Source organism: Haliotis rufescens, unplaced genomic scaffold (assembly GCF_023055435.1).
Source record: "Haliotis rufescens isolate VD_foot unplaced genomic scaffold, xgHalRufe1.0.p SCAF_5, whole genome shotgun sequence".
Classification (NCBI taxonomy): Eukaryota; Metazoa; Mollusca; class Gastropoda; order Lepetellida; family Haliotidae; genus Haliotis; species Haliotis rufescens.
In genome coordinates this window covers 34,188,720-34,207,088 of record NW_025964223.1, presented here as the reverse complement: position 1 = coordinate 34,207,088, position 18,369 = coordinate 34,188,720, and the positions used below count along the sequence as shown (strand labels likewise).

General features: G+C 37.9%; 1 protein-coding gene across 1 annotated transcript; it reads left to right on the top strand.

Moving 5' to 3' along the window:
• The first annotated feature begins 11,368 nt into the window (after positions 1 to 11,368).
• Positions 11,369 to 14,834, top strand: LOC124124718 (cell wall adhesin EAP1-like). The gene is made up of 4 exons (XM_046487953.2): positions 11,369 to 11,591; positions 12,181 to 12,296; positions 12,617 to 12,771; positions 13,357 to 14,834. Exons 3-4 carry the CDS (start codon positions 12,741 to 12,743, stop codon positions 14,478 to 14,480), a joined length of 1,155 nt encoding a protein of 384 aa, XP_046343909.2. The 5' UTR covers positions 11,369 to 11,591; positions 12,181 to 12,296; positions 12,617 to 12,740; the 3' UTR covers positions 14,481 to 14,834.
• The last annotated feature ends 3,535 nt before the right edge of the window (positions 14,835 to 18,369 follow it).

Genomic DNA, 18,369 nt, shown 5'->3' with positions numbered 1-18,369 from the left:
GCCTTAGGCGTATTCTTAATAAAAACGGAACTAATAAAACGCATCTAAAAACACAATAGCTTACCAAATCAAAATCACATAAACAAACAAACATCCACCATACCCAGCTCCCTTAGTTCTCCTCCCCAACCCCATCGGCATCTATTCCAAATCTCAAAATTCCCAAATTCTATATAAGCAGCCCCTAAACCCCCCTCTTGGGTTGCACAGACCACTTTCGCCCCTTTCGGAAACACATTAAATGGCCTGGCCTGGCCCGTGTGCGAAATACGCATCTGTCGGAAAACGCACGTTAAATCTCCAAAGTAAGTAAGTAAGTAAGTCGACCCGACAGGTAGAATGATACGCAGGATGCAAAAGGAGGTAAGCCCAAGTACAGTACAGAAACTAAAGTAAGTTTGGCTCTCTTAGTTTTCTGTATGCTTACACATCATCACGTCATACTGTGTTTAATTATTTCTTCTTATTCTAATACTGCTAATGTTTGTCAGTGGCCAGTGATAGTATGTTTTATGGAATAGTATTTTTTATACCAATATGGCGATATGTTGTAACTTTTTTTTCGTATTTGTGAGGGACACGACACTAGCATAGCTTACAAAAGTATTCTGAAAGCATTTTAGGACAAACATGTTAACGGAAATTGAAAATAAAATAAATGGTTTTTGTTAATTAGACTCACCAAATGCATGGAGCCCTCTGGATCCGCACAAAAAGCATTAAAATGGCCCAAAACCTACTTCAAAAATCTCTAAACAAAATACAGCAATGGGCTGACAAATGGGGCTTCTCCCTTAACTCGGAAAAAACTACAGGAATAGTATTTAAACACAAAAACATGAAACCCGCCTCCCCAAAACTCCAGCTAAACAACAAACCAATCCAATTCCTAAAACAAACCAAATTCTTAGGACTAATTTTCGATGAACATCTCTCCTGGGACGCTCACATAAATAATCTAATAACTAAATGTAGCAAAGATCTAAATACGCTAAGATGCCTCACTGGCTCAAACTGGGGGGCCTCCAAAGACACCCTCCTCTCACTCTATATATCACTAATTAGATCTAAAATAGACTACGGATGTGCCATATACGACACCCTAAACCAATCCCTAAGCAAAGAACTAGACTCAATCCAATATCAGGCTCTAAAACTAATAACACGCACTCAACATGGCACCTCCTACACTTCACTCCAGGCCTTAACAGGAGAAATGCCACTAAATCTACGTAGGGAACAATTAACCCTAAATTTCTTGGCCGCGTCTCAATCCAACCCCCTAATTCAAAACCTAATAAACAAAAATATAAGCCCCAAAAACCAAGCCCTAGCTCGAAAACACCCTCTACTTACTCCAATATCCCAAAGAATAACCAATTACTTAAATGAACACCAAATAAACAATCTTAAACAAAACTGTAAAAAATCAAATATCTTCACCCCAAAACTTAAAACACCCAAAATAGACATAACACTAGCTAGCACAATAAATAAACAAACCTACCCAAACATAGCAAAAACCACCACACTAGCATACATACATGAAAATTGGCCAAATTGGTGTCACATTTACACGGACGGATCCTCAGATCCGATCTCCAAACACACAGGTTTCGGAGTCCACATCACACAACCAACTAAAGCCACACAATCCTACCGACTCCCAAACAATCAATCAATATTCACGGCCGAACTAATGGGCATGGCGTCAGCCCTTCATAATCACCAATCTAAAAAACAAAAAAAAATCCTAATACTTACCGACTCGCTCAGTGGACTACAAGCCCTCCAAAATAAAAACACCAAAAACCGCCCTGAACTAATAAATCAGATACTAAAAAGCTCAAACGATTTAACTAAGGCAGGCAAACAAATAGTATTCATTTGGATCCCCGCCCACGTAGGAATATACGGCAATGAAAACGCCGATAAAGCAGCTAAACTATCCCTTAAAATCCCAGAAATAAGCTTAAACTTACCCATCTCCAAATCAGAAATTAAAAGTGTTATCAAACAAAAAATCACCAAAAAATGGCATAACCTATACTAAAACTCAAATAGCCAAATCAAAAAGGTTCTAAAAAAAACCCTAACCCAACCAAAAATTCTACATCCGTCAAAAAAAATCGACAGAGTAATTACTAAACTCTAAACAGGACATACCAACCTATATAACCACCTCAAAATAATAAGAAAACACGCAACAGGAACCTGCCCACATTGCAAACAACAAGAAACCCCAGAACACGCACTCATACACTGCACCCACTACCTAACACACCGAACTACACTACAAACCACCCTAAATCTAAATAAGGCTCTTACTCTAGAAGCAATCCTAAACCCACAAAATAAAATAGAAAAATGCAAAGCCTTAGGCGCATATTTAATCAAAACAGGACTAATAAATCGCATTTAAAACCCCAATGAACTACCAAAACCAGACCACATAATCAAACTAACAAACTTCCATACTCAGGTCCCTTAGTTCGTCCCCCAAACCCTCTTGGCATTTTTTCCAAATTTCAAAATTTCCAAAATTCTATATAAGCAACCACTAAAACACCCCTACTGTATTGCCAAACAACTTTTTCCCCTTTTCGGAAACACATTAAATGGCTTGGCCGGGCCCGTGTGCGAAATACGCTGCAGTCGGAAAGCGCACGTAAAATCTCCAAAGTAAGTAAGTAAGTAAGTAAGTACATCAACGCATTCGTTTTCTCTTTGTTTGAGAGGCATTACTTAGAAGTTGACGGATGACAAGGCAGACACAGTTTTATGGATAAAGTTATCCATACAATTGTGTCTACCTTGTCATTCGTTTTCTACCAAGGATTTAAGATTGGGAGGCCTCTAAACGTGTAAGTTATTTTCTGTTACAAAAGAATAGGATTTCGATCAAAAGGTTACAGTTAAAGTGACAAATACAACGTTTATATCTATAAGTTTATGGTGAATTTTGGCTAAGGCGAAACAACTACTACTTTGAGAATGGATGTTCAGAGTATGCGAAAAATTGCTTATTTGTATACATGTAAATACATTTGATGATACATCTGTTGATTTTGACAGCCCAGGCCAAGTCGGACCCAACACAAGCCAAACATTTCTGATAGAGACTATGTTGAGAATGTAGAGGGAAAAGAGCTTCACTTTGAGCACCTTGTTTTCTTTATATACCGCCATCTGAGACACTATAAAGTGGTATATAGGTAGATTTAACACTAGTCTATACATATAAATACATTTGAAGATACATCTGTGTGTTTAAAGTAGATTTTGACCGCCCGGGCCAAGTCGGACTCAACACAAGCCAAACACTTCTGATAAGAGACTATGTTGAGAATGTAGAGGGAAAAAAGGGCTTCACTTTGAGCCCCTTGTTTTCTAAAAATACTGCGATCTGTGACATTATAAAGTGGTGTATAGGTAGATATAACACTAATCTATAGATGTTAACACATTTGATGATACATCTGTGAGGTTTAAGTTGATTTTGACAGCCCGGGCCAAGTCGGACAAACACTTCTGACATAGATTTTCTTAAGAAAATACAGTAAAAGAGCTTGACTTTAACGGCCCAGTTTTCTTTAAATGCGATATACTGTGACATTATAAAGTGGTATATAGGTAGATATAACACTAGTCTATACATATAAATACATTTGAAGATACATCTGTGTGTTTAAAGTAGATTTTTACCGCCCGGGCCAAGTCGGACCCAACACAAGCCATACACTTCTGATAGAGACTATGTTGAGAATGTAGAGGGAAAAGGGCTTCACTTTGAGCCCCTTGTTTTCTATAAATAGTATTATACTGCGATCTGTGACATTATAAAGTGGTGTATAGGTAGATAGAACACTAATCTATAGATGTAAACACATTTGATAATACATCTGTGTGTTTAAAGTAGATTTTGACCGCCCGGGCCAAGTCGGACCCAACACAAGCCAAACACTTCTGATAAGAGACTATGTTGAGAATGTAGAGGGAAAAGGGCTTCACTTTGAGCACCTTATTTTCTTTAAGTACAGCGATCTGAGACACCATAAAGTGGTATTTAGGTAGATATAATACTAATCTATGGATGTGAATCCATTTGATGATACATCTGTGAGGTTAAAGTTGATTTTGACAGCCCGGGCCAAGTCGGACAAACACTTCTGACATAGATTTTCTTAAGAAAATACAGTAAAAGAGCTTGACTTTAACGGCCCAGTTTTCTTTAAATGCGAAATACTGTGACATTATAAAGTGGTATATAGGTAGATATTACACTAGTCTATACATATAAATACATTTGAAGATACATCTGTGTGTTTAAAGTAGATTTTTACCGCCCGGGCCAAGTCGGACCCAACACAAGCCAAACACTTCTGATAGAGACTATGTTGAGAATGTGGAGGGAAAGGGCTCCACTTTGAGCACCTTGTTTTCCTTATATACCGCCATCTGGACACTATAAAGTGGTATTTAGGTAGATATTATACTAATCTATAGATGTGAATCCATTTGATGATACATCTGTGAGGTTTAAGTAGATTTTGAAAGCCCGAGCCAAGTCGGACCGAACACTGGTGACATAGATTTTCTTAAGAAAATACAGTAAAATGCTTCACTTTGAGCACCTTGTTTTCTTTAAATACGATGTACCGTGACATTATAAAGTGGTGGATAGGTAGATATAACACTAGTCTATAGATGTAAACACATTTGATGATACATTTGTGTGTTTAAAATTGATTTTGACCGCCCGGGCCAAGTCGGACCCAACACAAGACAAAAACACTTCTGATAGAGACTATGTTGAGAATGTAGAGGGAAAAGGGCTTCACTTTGAGCACCTTGTTTTCTTGAAATACAGCGATCTTAGACACTACAAAGTGGTATTTTGGTAGATATTATACTAGTTTATAAATGTGAATCCATTTGAATATACATATGTGAGTTTAAAGTTGATTTTGACAGCCCGGGCCAAGTCGGACCGAACACTTGTGTGACTGTTGTGAGTATAGGGAGAAGAGGTCTACTTTAACCAACGTGTCTGCTTTAAATACGATGAACAGTGACATTATAAAGTGGTATTTACTTAGATATAGTACATTCCTATAAATATAAAGGCTATGCCGACAGATTGAAATTTGTATCACGATAGCACGATAGCTAGAAGTATTTGACGTTTCAAATCTTATTTCGTTTAACGATTGCTCTTTTACATGTTACCTAGATCAGCGACCCTTACACACAGCTCCACATTCTGGTTTTCAAGTGATTTACTGCGAATAATTTAATTATGGTGCACTTTTTTGGTTGGTTATTGTTCATTTATGTCATGTGTGCATGTTGCATCAATTATATGTAGGTATGATCGCCGATAATGAAGTAATTAGCCAATAACACTTTGGCCCGTCTTGGCCCGGCCCGACTTTTAGGCAATGCCCACTTTCACCGGCTACACTTTTTCATTACTGATTCAAAAGCGAACTCACCGTTGTGTCGTCACTAGCCATGCACATGCCTCCCTCGTTCCTTACCATTATCCACATCATCATTACAGTGTTCCCTACCACACTTTTCTGTAAAAAAAATTCACCCGACGAATTATTAAATAACACGTCATTCATGCGTACTCGCGAGTTCGACGTCTGACGCCTGGAGCCGTTTTCAGTTCGCGCCATATCGGATCATTCCTCGCCACTCGGTATCTTGTAGATTACGGAATGGGACGAGTGTGCCAAATGGCATCGGGATCATTCGTAAGTAAAGTCACGAGACACCATGCCTACCCGTAACCTTCGTAAGGGTCCGTCACCTATTCCGTAACGTCGTAGGCATGACTAGGTAAATTTGCACTATGTTTCACAGTGTGGACGTAGCTCAGTCGGTTAGCTGTCGGGCTAACAATCCGAAAGTCGCGAGTTCGCGTCCAACGGATTCTCACAAAAACTGGCTGCTTTGTCTTTGAGACATGTGACCTACGGCAGAGACCGTCCTCACGAGAGGTTGTGGTACTGTATTCTAAGGTGCCCCCAAATTTCTAATGACGTCCATGCCTATGGTCCGGTCAAAACCAGTGCAGTGTTTATATTGAATGATTTTGGGGGTTTTTTAAAATAGGGGATAGAGGGTTTTCGTTGTTCTGCGATTGTACCATCACGATTTGCCATGCCACAAAAATAGCACTCGTAAAATCCTCTCACTTCGATTGTAAATGAGTCTAACAGCCCTCTTATTGGCGACTGAACGGTGAAAGGTGAAGATTGTTTTACACAAAACCGGCCTTTCGAGTCTGTCAAAGGAACGAAAGGTAACAAGATTATGCTTCCCCGCCCTTAAGGCGGGGAAGTATACGGGAGAGGTTAATTTAAGAGCATGTAAGTCGACATGTTGGTTTCTTTGAAATTTCAAGCCACACAGTTACCGAAACGAAACATACAAATCATGTGAAATGTGCGTGAAATGTTGATGTTTATATTTTCCAGCAATAAGAGATACTTCAAAATCTTCTTGCTATTCTGAGACTTAGTCACTTTTCGTAATGCTGATAACCCATGAAATTTGTTCATTTTGTTTTTAAAAGAGCTAAAAATGATCCCATTTCGCTAAAGTTGACCGGTCTATATTTTGTAAGAATAAACTATTGCGCATTGAGCGATTATCTCCTTTAGCTATAGGCGTAGTATAGAAGTGATAAATTCACACACTGACCTTGCATTGCTGTACATGTACATCGTATCTTATTCAAGCTGTATCACTGAGAGTGAGTGATTATCTCCCTTACCCGAACAGCTCAATTGCGCACTACCTTTGCAATGAATCGTATGTTATTCAGGCAGCCATCGAGAAACGTTCCAGGAAGGAATTTAGGCCAAGCCTGTCACGCGCACTCAATTTTCACACTGCTATTGCAACATATTGTTCAACACGATTAAATAACAGGCTTCTATAAAGTATGACTTTGTTCAATAAACAACACATGTAAAACAACAGGTTTGATATGAGAATATTTTTATTAGTTGTCTTCATGATCACATGTATGGCGCTTGCTTTGCATAGTTGAGCACAGCATTGTTTTAAATACTTCACTGTATGTAATGTATGATACATACCGTTTCATGCGGAGGTTTACGTTTCTGCATGGTTTATTGCTTTGACAAAAAAAAATTTACTTCCAGCAGAGATCATACACCCGCATATGTTCTTTGCTTCTGGATACATAGGAAATCAACAGGTTGGCCTGTAGTTTGCAATTATTTTCCAAAAAGATAATACGGTTGCATGATATCTTCACGATGTTTGGGTTGAACATAGTAACATTCTTCTAAACATATTTCCAATCTAAGCCGGAAGCAATCACAACACAAACCCAGTTAACCAAACGGAACCATATACAAGAGTGAGTGAGGTAGTTTGGTTTAACGCCGTCGTGAATAGTATTCCGTGTCAGCTTGAAGTGGGAGGAAAGTCTGAAGTGATGCAGGTCTTAGACGTTCACCACTTTGGTGAAACCAACGAGCAAGGGTTTTGTGCTGACAACAAAATCGGGGTGAACCGAGATTCAAACACACTGTCATAGGTTCCTGGCGTGCCAAAGGGACACAACTCTGCATAGCGAATTGCAGCGCCTTCGGCGACTGGGCCAACCACCCCTTTTTATTTCGAAAAAAATCATTATTTCTGTATAAATTACCACCAAAGACAATAAATAGATCTTATTTGTGCACACACACACCCCACCCCCCACCCCACCCCGGGGAGCTATTGATGCTCTGCAGCAATCTCTACTTGTCGAAACTATCCTAAACGTGTCACAGATCGTTCAGAGCTACGATACCTATCGTAACTCTGACAGAGAACTCATTTGTGTTAGAGATTGAAAAAGCGGGGTGTTTTCCAATGACGTCACGGGGATTTCCCAGCTGCTGACAATAACAACATAGATAAGTGACACGGAATTCATGATCACATTGTCATGGCACGTTGTTTAACACGCAAATATTTGAGTGACATTCAGTACAATCCTACATACGCCCTACATGTAGACGTTTTGTTTTTATGATAAAAGATACCATGACTACCCGAACACAAATATTATTCGTGTGTCACGCAAAGGCTTTTTGCAAACCCAATAAATGTCAAAATCAATAAGTGTAGTGTTACGACACTACACTATTAGAATTGAACACATGTGCAGAAAGATACTTCCCTATTTTCCCTAAAAATGGTCCTCTCGCGAAGCGCAGAACTTTATGTGAACACATTGCGTACAAAGTCAAGGACGAAAGTAAGGGACGTTATTCTAAATGACATTGACCAGACACGGGACCTTTGATCGAACAGCTGGCGTTCAGCATTTAAGATGCGTGTTCAAGTCTGATGTAATGTGATGTATACTGGGTCTATCTAGATCCATAATTCTTTTCAAAATTTAAAAGTGACACTAATTTTCGTTTGCAAAGAGAGATAATTTAGGAATTGTCAAGGTATGTTGTCTCATGGAACACGCCACAAGTTAACGTGAACATACATATAGTGTAGTCCTTTTCTATCATTTTAAATTAAGTAGAGCTAATAAACTGATTTGTCTGATTTTATTTAAATCTGGCCGAGGAGCGAAATACAATCTATTCCAGAATGTAGTTCGATGATGTTTGGCTTGTCTGACAGCATTGCTGAGGATCATTTACTAGTATTTGTCCGTTCCCTATACATTACAACGATTTTATTGTCTGAATTGTCTCAAGTATCTATATATTTTTTTAACATAAAACGGGTACATGTACACTTACATATTAAAAAGAACAAAATCAATTATTATTTTAAAATCAATTTATTGAAAGCAAAATTCAAAGATTATTGTGTTGAAAATGTCTATTTGGTTTGGTTGGTTGGTTTGTTGTTTAACGCCGCACTCAGCAATATTCCAGCTATATGACGGCGGTCTGTAAATAATCGAGTCTGGACCAGACAATCCAGTGATTAATATCATGAGCATCGATCCACGCAATTGGGATGGATGACATGCATCAACCAAGTCAGCGAGCCTGACCACCCGATCCCGTTAGTCACCTTTTACAGCAAGCATGGGTTGCTGAAGACCTATATTTATGAGTAAACTACATTCAATAACCGTTTTCTGCGAACATATATTGGAAAAGTGAATTTTGGACCATGTTCAAACTATGCAACTTTATTACGACATTGTAAACCCGAACGAGCAAGGTAACCCATTTTTTAATTCATTTTTAGATACGAAAATCTGTGCTTGACTTTTGCTGTCAAAATTTCAATAAATTGTTATATTTAATGGAATACATCTACATCCACTTAATCACCTGTTTTTAAAGAATGCAGACAGTTTTTAATCACTTGTTATCAAATATTTGTCTTTCAGTTGTACAGATAACCTATAGGTATTGCATTTAAAACGAAACGAAATACACTTACTTTTGCTTGAAAAATATTAAATTTTACCGGACAAATATCTGATCACATGTATGTCCTTGTTAAGTCAATAAATATAAATACTACACTGTATAGTTAAAATTCAATTGTTAAAACTGATGCGAAACCTTTATGGTTTTTAAACATATGTAGATTTATATAATTTTATAAAAAATGCGAAAATAACGTCTTAAGGCATTGACAGAAATGCGATCTGGAAAATATAACAAGGAACTCTGCGCTTTATGAAAACTGTAACATAGAGCAAAGTCTGGCCGGGCGACAAGCTCCTCACGGCGATAAGCCCGTTCGCGAAGCTCTCTATACTATCGCTGCCACCAGTCATAACTCCCCACTGTGATAGGTGGCCAATTGGAAAAAATACAAGAATGGTACCTGTTCGCCCGATCCAAAATATTTGCAATTTCTATGTCACTGTCGACAGACGACAGATTAGTCGCCTTTTGTCTTGACTATGTTTCTGTTTATTTAACCAGCAAAGGCGCTAAACCAGTTTACCGTAACGTCAAGGTGAAGGTTGTTTTACCCAATACCGGTCGTTCCAGTCTGTCTCAGGAACGAACGGGAACCAGTCTATCGGTAACATCGCTGCCACCAAGCTCCTCACAGCGATAGTCCGCTCGCGGAGCTCTCTATACTATCGCTGCCACCAACTCCCCACTGTGATAGGTGGTCACAACCATGCTTGGAGTTGAACTCGCAACCGAATGACCGTTATGTTTACACACAAGTGACGACTGTCGTGACGCCGAATACACTTACCACTGATAAATTACTCTCTTTGTTTGTTAGGCAAGAAAATTTAAGTTTCCGAGAAATTCTGTATGAAACTGCCGTGTTGTCAACTATCAGTTGCATGGACTATTACATATGCACTTATATTCATAATTCATATGCTTGTCACTGTGTCTGGTAGTACGAAATTGTCATTTCTAGGCTACAACATGACACGGCCAAAATGTCAATGATAACACATGAAACTGAATTTTGACCGAAATAAAATCTAGAAATTTTTTGTGAGTAGTTTTGATGATTCCAGTATAAAAAAAATTAAAGGCAATGAAAGCATGAGTAAATATTTAGCTGCAAATACTTTATCGTGACAATAATTACGAAACGGGAATCATTTGAACTGGGCTATGTTTTTGGTCACATAATGGTCATGTACCCTAATTTCGTGGGTATATTATTAAATTCCTGAGCATACTGAGGGACCACTTGATATTGGTGGGGTAGGGGAGTGGGGTCTGGGATGGAGGTCTGGGTCTGGGATTTTGTTTGGAGACAAAATATATTATCAGCTACAGCTGAAATACCAGATATTCTTTTAATTACAACTATGAGGCTAAGCACGTTTTTATGTGCCTCTTGCAACTATGTATTCTTTGTAGCAGGCAATTTCTTTTTTTCAACAGTTTGAAGCATGAATAGTTTTTTCAAGCATATTTCAGGGAAATTTATCTTATAAAATCCCACCAGAATATCAAATGGTTGGTCCCTAATCTCCTGATTCCCTCAAAGAATTAACATTATAAATATGATCAACAGATGAAAAAAATCAGGACAATGAATAAATAATCAAATGCTTCATATTTAATTGAAAAGACATTAAAGATCTACCCATATTTATACGGTCAGACTAGACTATTATTTTTAAATTATTTGAAAATTTCTTTAAAGTAATATTTATTTGTATTTATCAATATTTAATCATTTGATGTGACTTTTAAAATGTCTCCATGTGATGATCATGTAAACCAATGCATTACAATATATAAAGAGTCAGATGAATAGGTTGCACTACTTTAACATGCAACAAGGCCTATGCAGGTACATGTGATAAAATAATATATTGTTGAATGCCTTTGTGAATATACTACATGTGAAGTAACTGTAATGACATCTGTTGTCTCCAGATTAACAGCTGGGGTCACGTAAGGCCATAGACTGTTTTCCGGATCCTCTGATTGGTCTTGCTGCTGTTGCTCTGCTTTTCAAGGAATTAATGGACCGTTGTCGCCCACCATAAAACATCATCTGCTAAAACAAATGGCGGCTGTCAAAACACATTGGGCAAGGCTTGTGAGCCTTGAAATATTGTAGTTTTTGCAGTAATAGAGGTGAGTATTGGTACCCACATAATGGCTATTGGATGTCAATGTATTTTTTGACTAATTTCGTGCAAATATTGACATAGTTATATTTATTTTTATTTATTAATATTTAATCATTTGCTCGACACCTATTTTCTTGTCTAGAATCTCCCCAGATAGAATATTGGTACAATGTATTAAGAAAACATAAGATGAATGACCAAACCCCAAATACCTAAATCAAAGGAAAAGTAAATATTTAGCTGCAAATACTTTATCGTGGCAATAATTACGAAATGGGAATCGTTTGAACTGTGCTCTTTATATGGTCCCATAATGATCTTGTATCCTAATTTCATTGGTAAACTAAATCCTGAGTATACTTATCTCACAATTCCGTCAAAGATACTGAAGTATTAAAAAACTTGCTGGAGCTGCACACTCCTATGGCCGAAGCCAGACTGAGGGGTATCATGTTCATCGTCCTTATAATGCATTATTTCAGTCACTCATTCCAGATTGTGATCGACAGTGTCATTTTGGTTTTGTAAATCATTCATTACCATGTAATCATTAGTTGTATTCAAACTGCATACACATACATGTTTGTTTGTAGGAACTTGCATATGAATGAAGTCATGACTGACCGTACCCCAAAAAGGATGTGCAGGAAGGGTGTGCGACAAATGCATCCAACAGGGATAACACCCAAAAGAAAGAAAAATTTCTCAGGTAAAGAATGCTTTCGTTTGAATCTGACTTATTGAGTGTCTTTTTTTTAACCATAACATAAGAACGTATTTAAATCAATTATTAACCAAATAATCACAGAACCCATAACATAATCATTGATACAAAATTGAGGTGGTATAGATTAAGACAAAGCAAACAGTATTGCCCATCCTGACAACTTTTATATGAGACTCCCTACATTATTTATTATAAGTTTTGTTTTAAGCTGTTGACACAAATTCAGTATGAAACATACTGATGTTGCACCATTTGCCTAAATTTAGAATATTTGAAAAAAAAGAATATATATTATTTTGCAGGAACCATGCCATAATGGGAGATGGACTAGAGATGAGGAGAAATTTTTGACACACTCTGTGGAGAGCAGGGAGGTGGGAGGTGGAAAATATCAAATACAAAGACTGGAAGGACTGTGCCGATCAAATGAATACTGCCTTTCAACTTAACAGGACAGGTAAATACATTATTATCTTAAGCCATAAGTATGCTTTGGAAAGAGGAATAAAACAGACACCAGTATTTTTAAGTTTTATCCATTTGCAAAGTGAGTATGTACTTGACTAAATGATCAGTATACACCCAGTTTAGAATTGATCACAAGCACTCTATTGCATGATGTGAGATGCAGTCAGGTGGTCAGATTCCATGTTGGTGTGGTTTTCTGCTAATTTTACCAGGTGCTGAGAAAAATATTTGTGTCTGTCTATGATGTAGCTGGACATATGATGACTTTTTGTTGTCTTTGGGTGCATGTTATTCTCACTATATAAATATTTTATGTACTAAAAACAGTATATCGGTATTAACAATGATTTCCTGGACTCTAGTATTTTCAGAACACTGTGATCATGGTGATATAGCTGGAAATTTCAGTCAATCAGTCAATTGCTGACAATAAACAACAAATATATCATACTTGACTTATCTCTCTGGTAATTGTCTAACATGATAAGCATATTTTTATGTATTTTTAACATATAAAATTTTGGTGATGTCCTCTATGAACTGTGATAACTGTTATTCATCACTTTTTCCACAGCTTCATCATGCATGAATGCATTCACCCGAAAACGCAGATTGAATCCACCATCTAAAAAGACCAGAGAAGTGGGTGTACAGACTGATGCAACTTTTGGGCCTTTGATTGAAGTGACCTGGTCATGTAGCAGTCAGGCACTTTATACCATTCATTCGCATTCCTTAATAAGATCTATGTTATCAAATGTATCAGTCAGTGAACCAGCCTCACCTGCTATATGCTCACAGACCAGCTGCCATGTCTCTGATATACCGTCAACTGATGCCACACATAACTACTCGCAACCAGTTACAGTCAGTAAACCATCCGCACCTGCTATACGCCCACAGACCTGCCATGTCTCTGATATACCGTCAACTGATGCCACACATAACTACTCGCAACCAGTTACGGTCGGTAAACCATCCGCACCTGCTATACGCCCACAGACCTGCCATGTCTCTGATATACCGTCAACTGATGCCACACATAACTACTCGCAACCAGTTACAGTCAGTAAACCATCCGCACCTGCTATACGCCCACAGACCTGCCATGTCTCTGATATACCGTCAACTGATGCCACACATAACTACTCGCAACCAGTTACAGTCAGTAAACCATCCGCACCTGCTATACGCCCACAGACCTGCCATGTCTCTGATATACCGTCAACTGATGCCACACATAACTACTCGCAACCAGTTACAGTCAGTAAACCATCCGCACCTGCTATACGCCCACAGACCTGCCATGTCTCTGATATACCGTCAACTGATGCCACACATAACTACTCGCAACCAGTTACGGTCGGTAAACCATCCGCACCTGCTATACGCCCACAGACCTGCCATGTCTCTGATATACCGTCAACTGATGCCACACATAACTACTCGCAACCAGTTACAGTCAGTGAACCAGCCACACCTGCTATACGCCCACAGACCTGCCATGTCTCTGATATACCGTCAACTGATGCCACACATAACTACTCGCAACCAGTTACAGTCAGTGAACCAGCCACACCTGCTATACGCCCACAGACCTGCCATGTCTCTGATATACCGTCAACTGTCACGTTTCCATACATTGGGTATCAACAAAGTGTATCGATACCTTGCAGGTGTATACTGTTTTGTTTATAAATTTATTTTGATTGCAAATAATTGGGGTATTTTTACTAGTCTACAAATAATCTGCTTCAGAGTTACCATCTACCTTGGACGAAGTGGTAATCCACAAGGAAATGTCAGTAGTCCTAGACTAGAAGATGTATGCTAATTTAAAACATTGAATAAAACAACTTTTAACATGAATTATGCTCGTTATGGATTCATGTTGTTCTATAATAAGGCCTAAAGGGTATGATAATACAAACGGATGGAAGACAGTACATCTGCAGTCCAACTTTGCAACTTCGACATTACATAAACAGCGGTAGAAACTAACAGTTTCAGTCCACTAGTCCTTATAATGATATCATATAGCAAAACCTTTAAAACTGACCAATTTATACTTGTCCTTTACTATTGGGCAGTTTGGCAAGGACTATAGGACTGGTGCCAAGTTCTAACCCTGCATAAATATTTGTATAATATTGTACCAGTATATAGCCTTCATTCTTGTAAATTACATACACATACAGGTCTATTCAAGACAAAAAAAAGTTTCAAAAGGTGGTTTAACAACTTAATGACTTGGCATCAAAAATTTAAAAAAACCACCTTCACCTGTCAGGAGTTTCAGCTACAATTAGAGGATTCACCATGCACAAAGTCATGCTGGGCTTTAATGGTAGCTGTTAAATGTTTATTTATAGAAAACAGTTAAAAAAATGTGCAATAAAATAACCACTACAACAAGGCGATTTTGGTCTTCCCTTACGACCATATCAAAGTCAAAGAGAATTAAGCCTCCTGACCACGTCAAGGTATCGCCCTTTCAGGAGGTTTAAATAGCACTATTTTCCAAACATGAAACACATTTAATTTTCACCAATAGCTTGTTTGATGAACAGTTATAATAATAATCATAACAATATTTTCACGAAGACAATATCATGACCATATCAATGGGCTATGCAACACATTTTCTTTATTTCAATGTGATTCTTTGCATAATTGTCACATGTTTGGGATCATGTTTCAATAATTCATCAAGTGTTCAATCAGCATGTTCAGGTTATATAATGGACCCTAAATCGTATTATGTGTCCATGGTTATATGAAAACCCTAACAACATACAACATACAACATACAACATGCAAAAGGAAATCGACCTAGATTTCTGTAGGTGACATTTATCGTAACAATCTCTGCTTTGAGTTTTGAGAGCTGACTTCTAACTTACCTTTGATGATATGTCTTCTGACATTAGAAATCGTTTAACAGCCACACTACACAGGTGCTCTGGGTGACCCAAAATGAAGTTAACCTGGCCACTCTTTACTCGCTTCATTTTCTTCTCCGACTCTGCAGATCCCGAACACCCATTAGATAGATAATCAACATCTTCATGATTAATTATTACACTGCGGCTACCGAGGCGATTGTGCTGCTCTTCGAGAATCGCATTTAGTGGATTCACAACCATTACAGTGTTGGCGGAATCGTTCAAATACAGTAGGCACTGTATTACAACAGTTTTGCCGTAACCAGTCGGTAGAACACCTAAAACATCCCTTGATGCACATGCCAAAATAGCATCACGTTGTTTAGCCTTTAGCCTGCAACCTCGGGGTATCGCGGTACTTGTCATGTACGCTAAACGGAACAAAATGCACTCACTAACCTTTATGTTTATTCGTGTTCTCTGTATCAGATATCATTCATGTTATCAAACAATGCATATTTTACTGATAAAAGTTCATTATTTACATTAGTAGCTCCGAGTAAAAGCCGGGCCTCGCGCTCAGTTTGACAAGGGAGAGAACTCCATCGTATCGCGGTACAGAGAAAAGTTGTGTATGGAGGTCCGAATTGGACAAAAAGAGGACATAATTCTACAAACCACTTGGTATGATCATGCCAGACATCAGTGATTTGTCCAGACAAGTGCAAAGACAGCACAAGTAAAATTCTAAATGTGTTATCAGCAATAGGTATTCAATGCATATTTACCGAAAAGTAAGAGAAAAATATTTTTATGAGTCAACATCAAAATATCAGAAATGATATTTTAAGATTGTTTAAAAAAAATTGGATGACAATAATTTGTCACAAAATGTTAAAATGTTAAAAGTCAACAATAAATATATAAAAAGCACTCCTAGTATGCCCAAAGTATGTATTTATCTTTTGGTTACTAGTGAAGAACGTATTTCTAAGTTTGGCATTATGGCCCTTATGATCTCCCAATAGTTTCTAGGCACAGAGCGGGGAAAATTGTGCGGACTACGTAACTTCCGTTACCTCATTAGTTGCCATGAATATGCAGATGACTAGTTCGGGTCGCTAGAGAAAGTTTACTTTGGGAACTACGGGTTATATCGTTGGCCATTGATAGATGGGGGTAAGGCAATATTACAAAAGATGCCAGAAATATGTATCAACGCATTTATAACTCCTAACGGAAATTGAAATTGTTTACGAAGTGTGCACTTCCTGGTTACTGATTTGCATTAATAGACAGCTGCCAAGAGGCGTGTCCCGCGTGAACTATCGGAAATCACAAATGCCGCGATACGATGAATGCCGCGGTACCATGGGGTCCGAGTATAATTGGAAAAAAATACAAGAATGGTACCTGTTCGCCCGATCCAAAATATTTGCAATTTCTATGTCACTGTCGACAGACTACACATTAGTCGCCATCTTGTCTTGACTATGTTTCTGTTTATTTAACCAGCAAAGGTGCTGAACCACTTTACCGTAACGTCTGTAGCGACCAGAACTGGGATACGACTGTAGCGACCAGAACTGGGATACGACCAGAACTGGGATAAACAGTCCACAATTTCGCAAAACCCCATTTACTGCGGTAATGCTTTCGGTTAGCTCTAAAACACATGGCGATATATATGCGGAATATGATTTAGTTTATATTTTGGGGGGGACCGTACTGAATATGATCTTTTGTATATTTCCATGTCCCATTCCAAATAAATAACGCACATTAAATTCTTCACTATAAATTGGAAACATCTTTAGTTATTATTATTTTTTTGTTATTTTGTACTTGACAAATATTCACACGCCTTTCTGTGCGGCAATTCACATTTATGCACAAATGTCACAGTGTCTGTGCGATATTTCTTTTAACAAATTATGTTATAATTAGATCAATAATTGAAATCAAGGATGTGTTTCTACATCACATTGTGGTCACAATAGTGTATAGAATGTAATGGAATCGGCCATATTACAAAAGTAAAAGCGGTAACTGGAGGGGTTTCTGAAATATTTCGGATTGTGGCCGTTAAATAAAAGAGCCCCGACACATTATGCATTCCATTTAGATTTTGTTTTGTTTGTAACTGTAAACAATTTTCCGTATTCTGTTTAATTTAACGTGCGGTCTCCTCCAATCCCACGATCTGAATAGAAATGCAAAACATGTATCCTCATTAATTTATTTAATGTAACTGTGCTGAAGGGAATCCTTGTAATTCACACATGAGTAGATTTGAGAAATCATATTTATATAATTTCAAAACAATTATTTCACTTGCCTCTGTATTTAGACAAGCTCTTTCCACTTCTTTTAATTAGTTCGATGGGTTAATTGTATATGGTTTGCCAGAAGATTGAGGCGAAAATTACACAAGATGAAAGTGTTTTATAATTCTTCTTTACAAAGTTACGGGGAAGTACACAGGTACATCGGACATAAAATATACATTACTCAGAATGAAACGCGGGGTGTTGTATATCAGACATGTTATATACATCATTATAAATGAAAGACGCGGGGGAGTATGTATATCGGATATAAACTATACATCACTCAGAACGATAGATAACGATAGAGGGTTTGTATCGGATGTATTATATTTTACATACTTCAGAATGCTGTAGATGCAGACCAATGTAAGC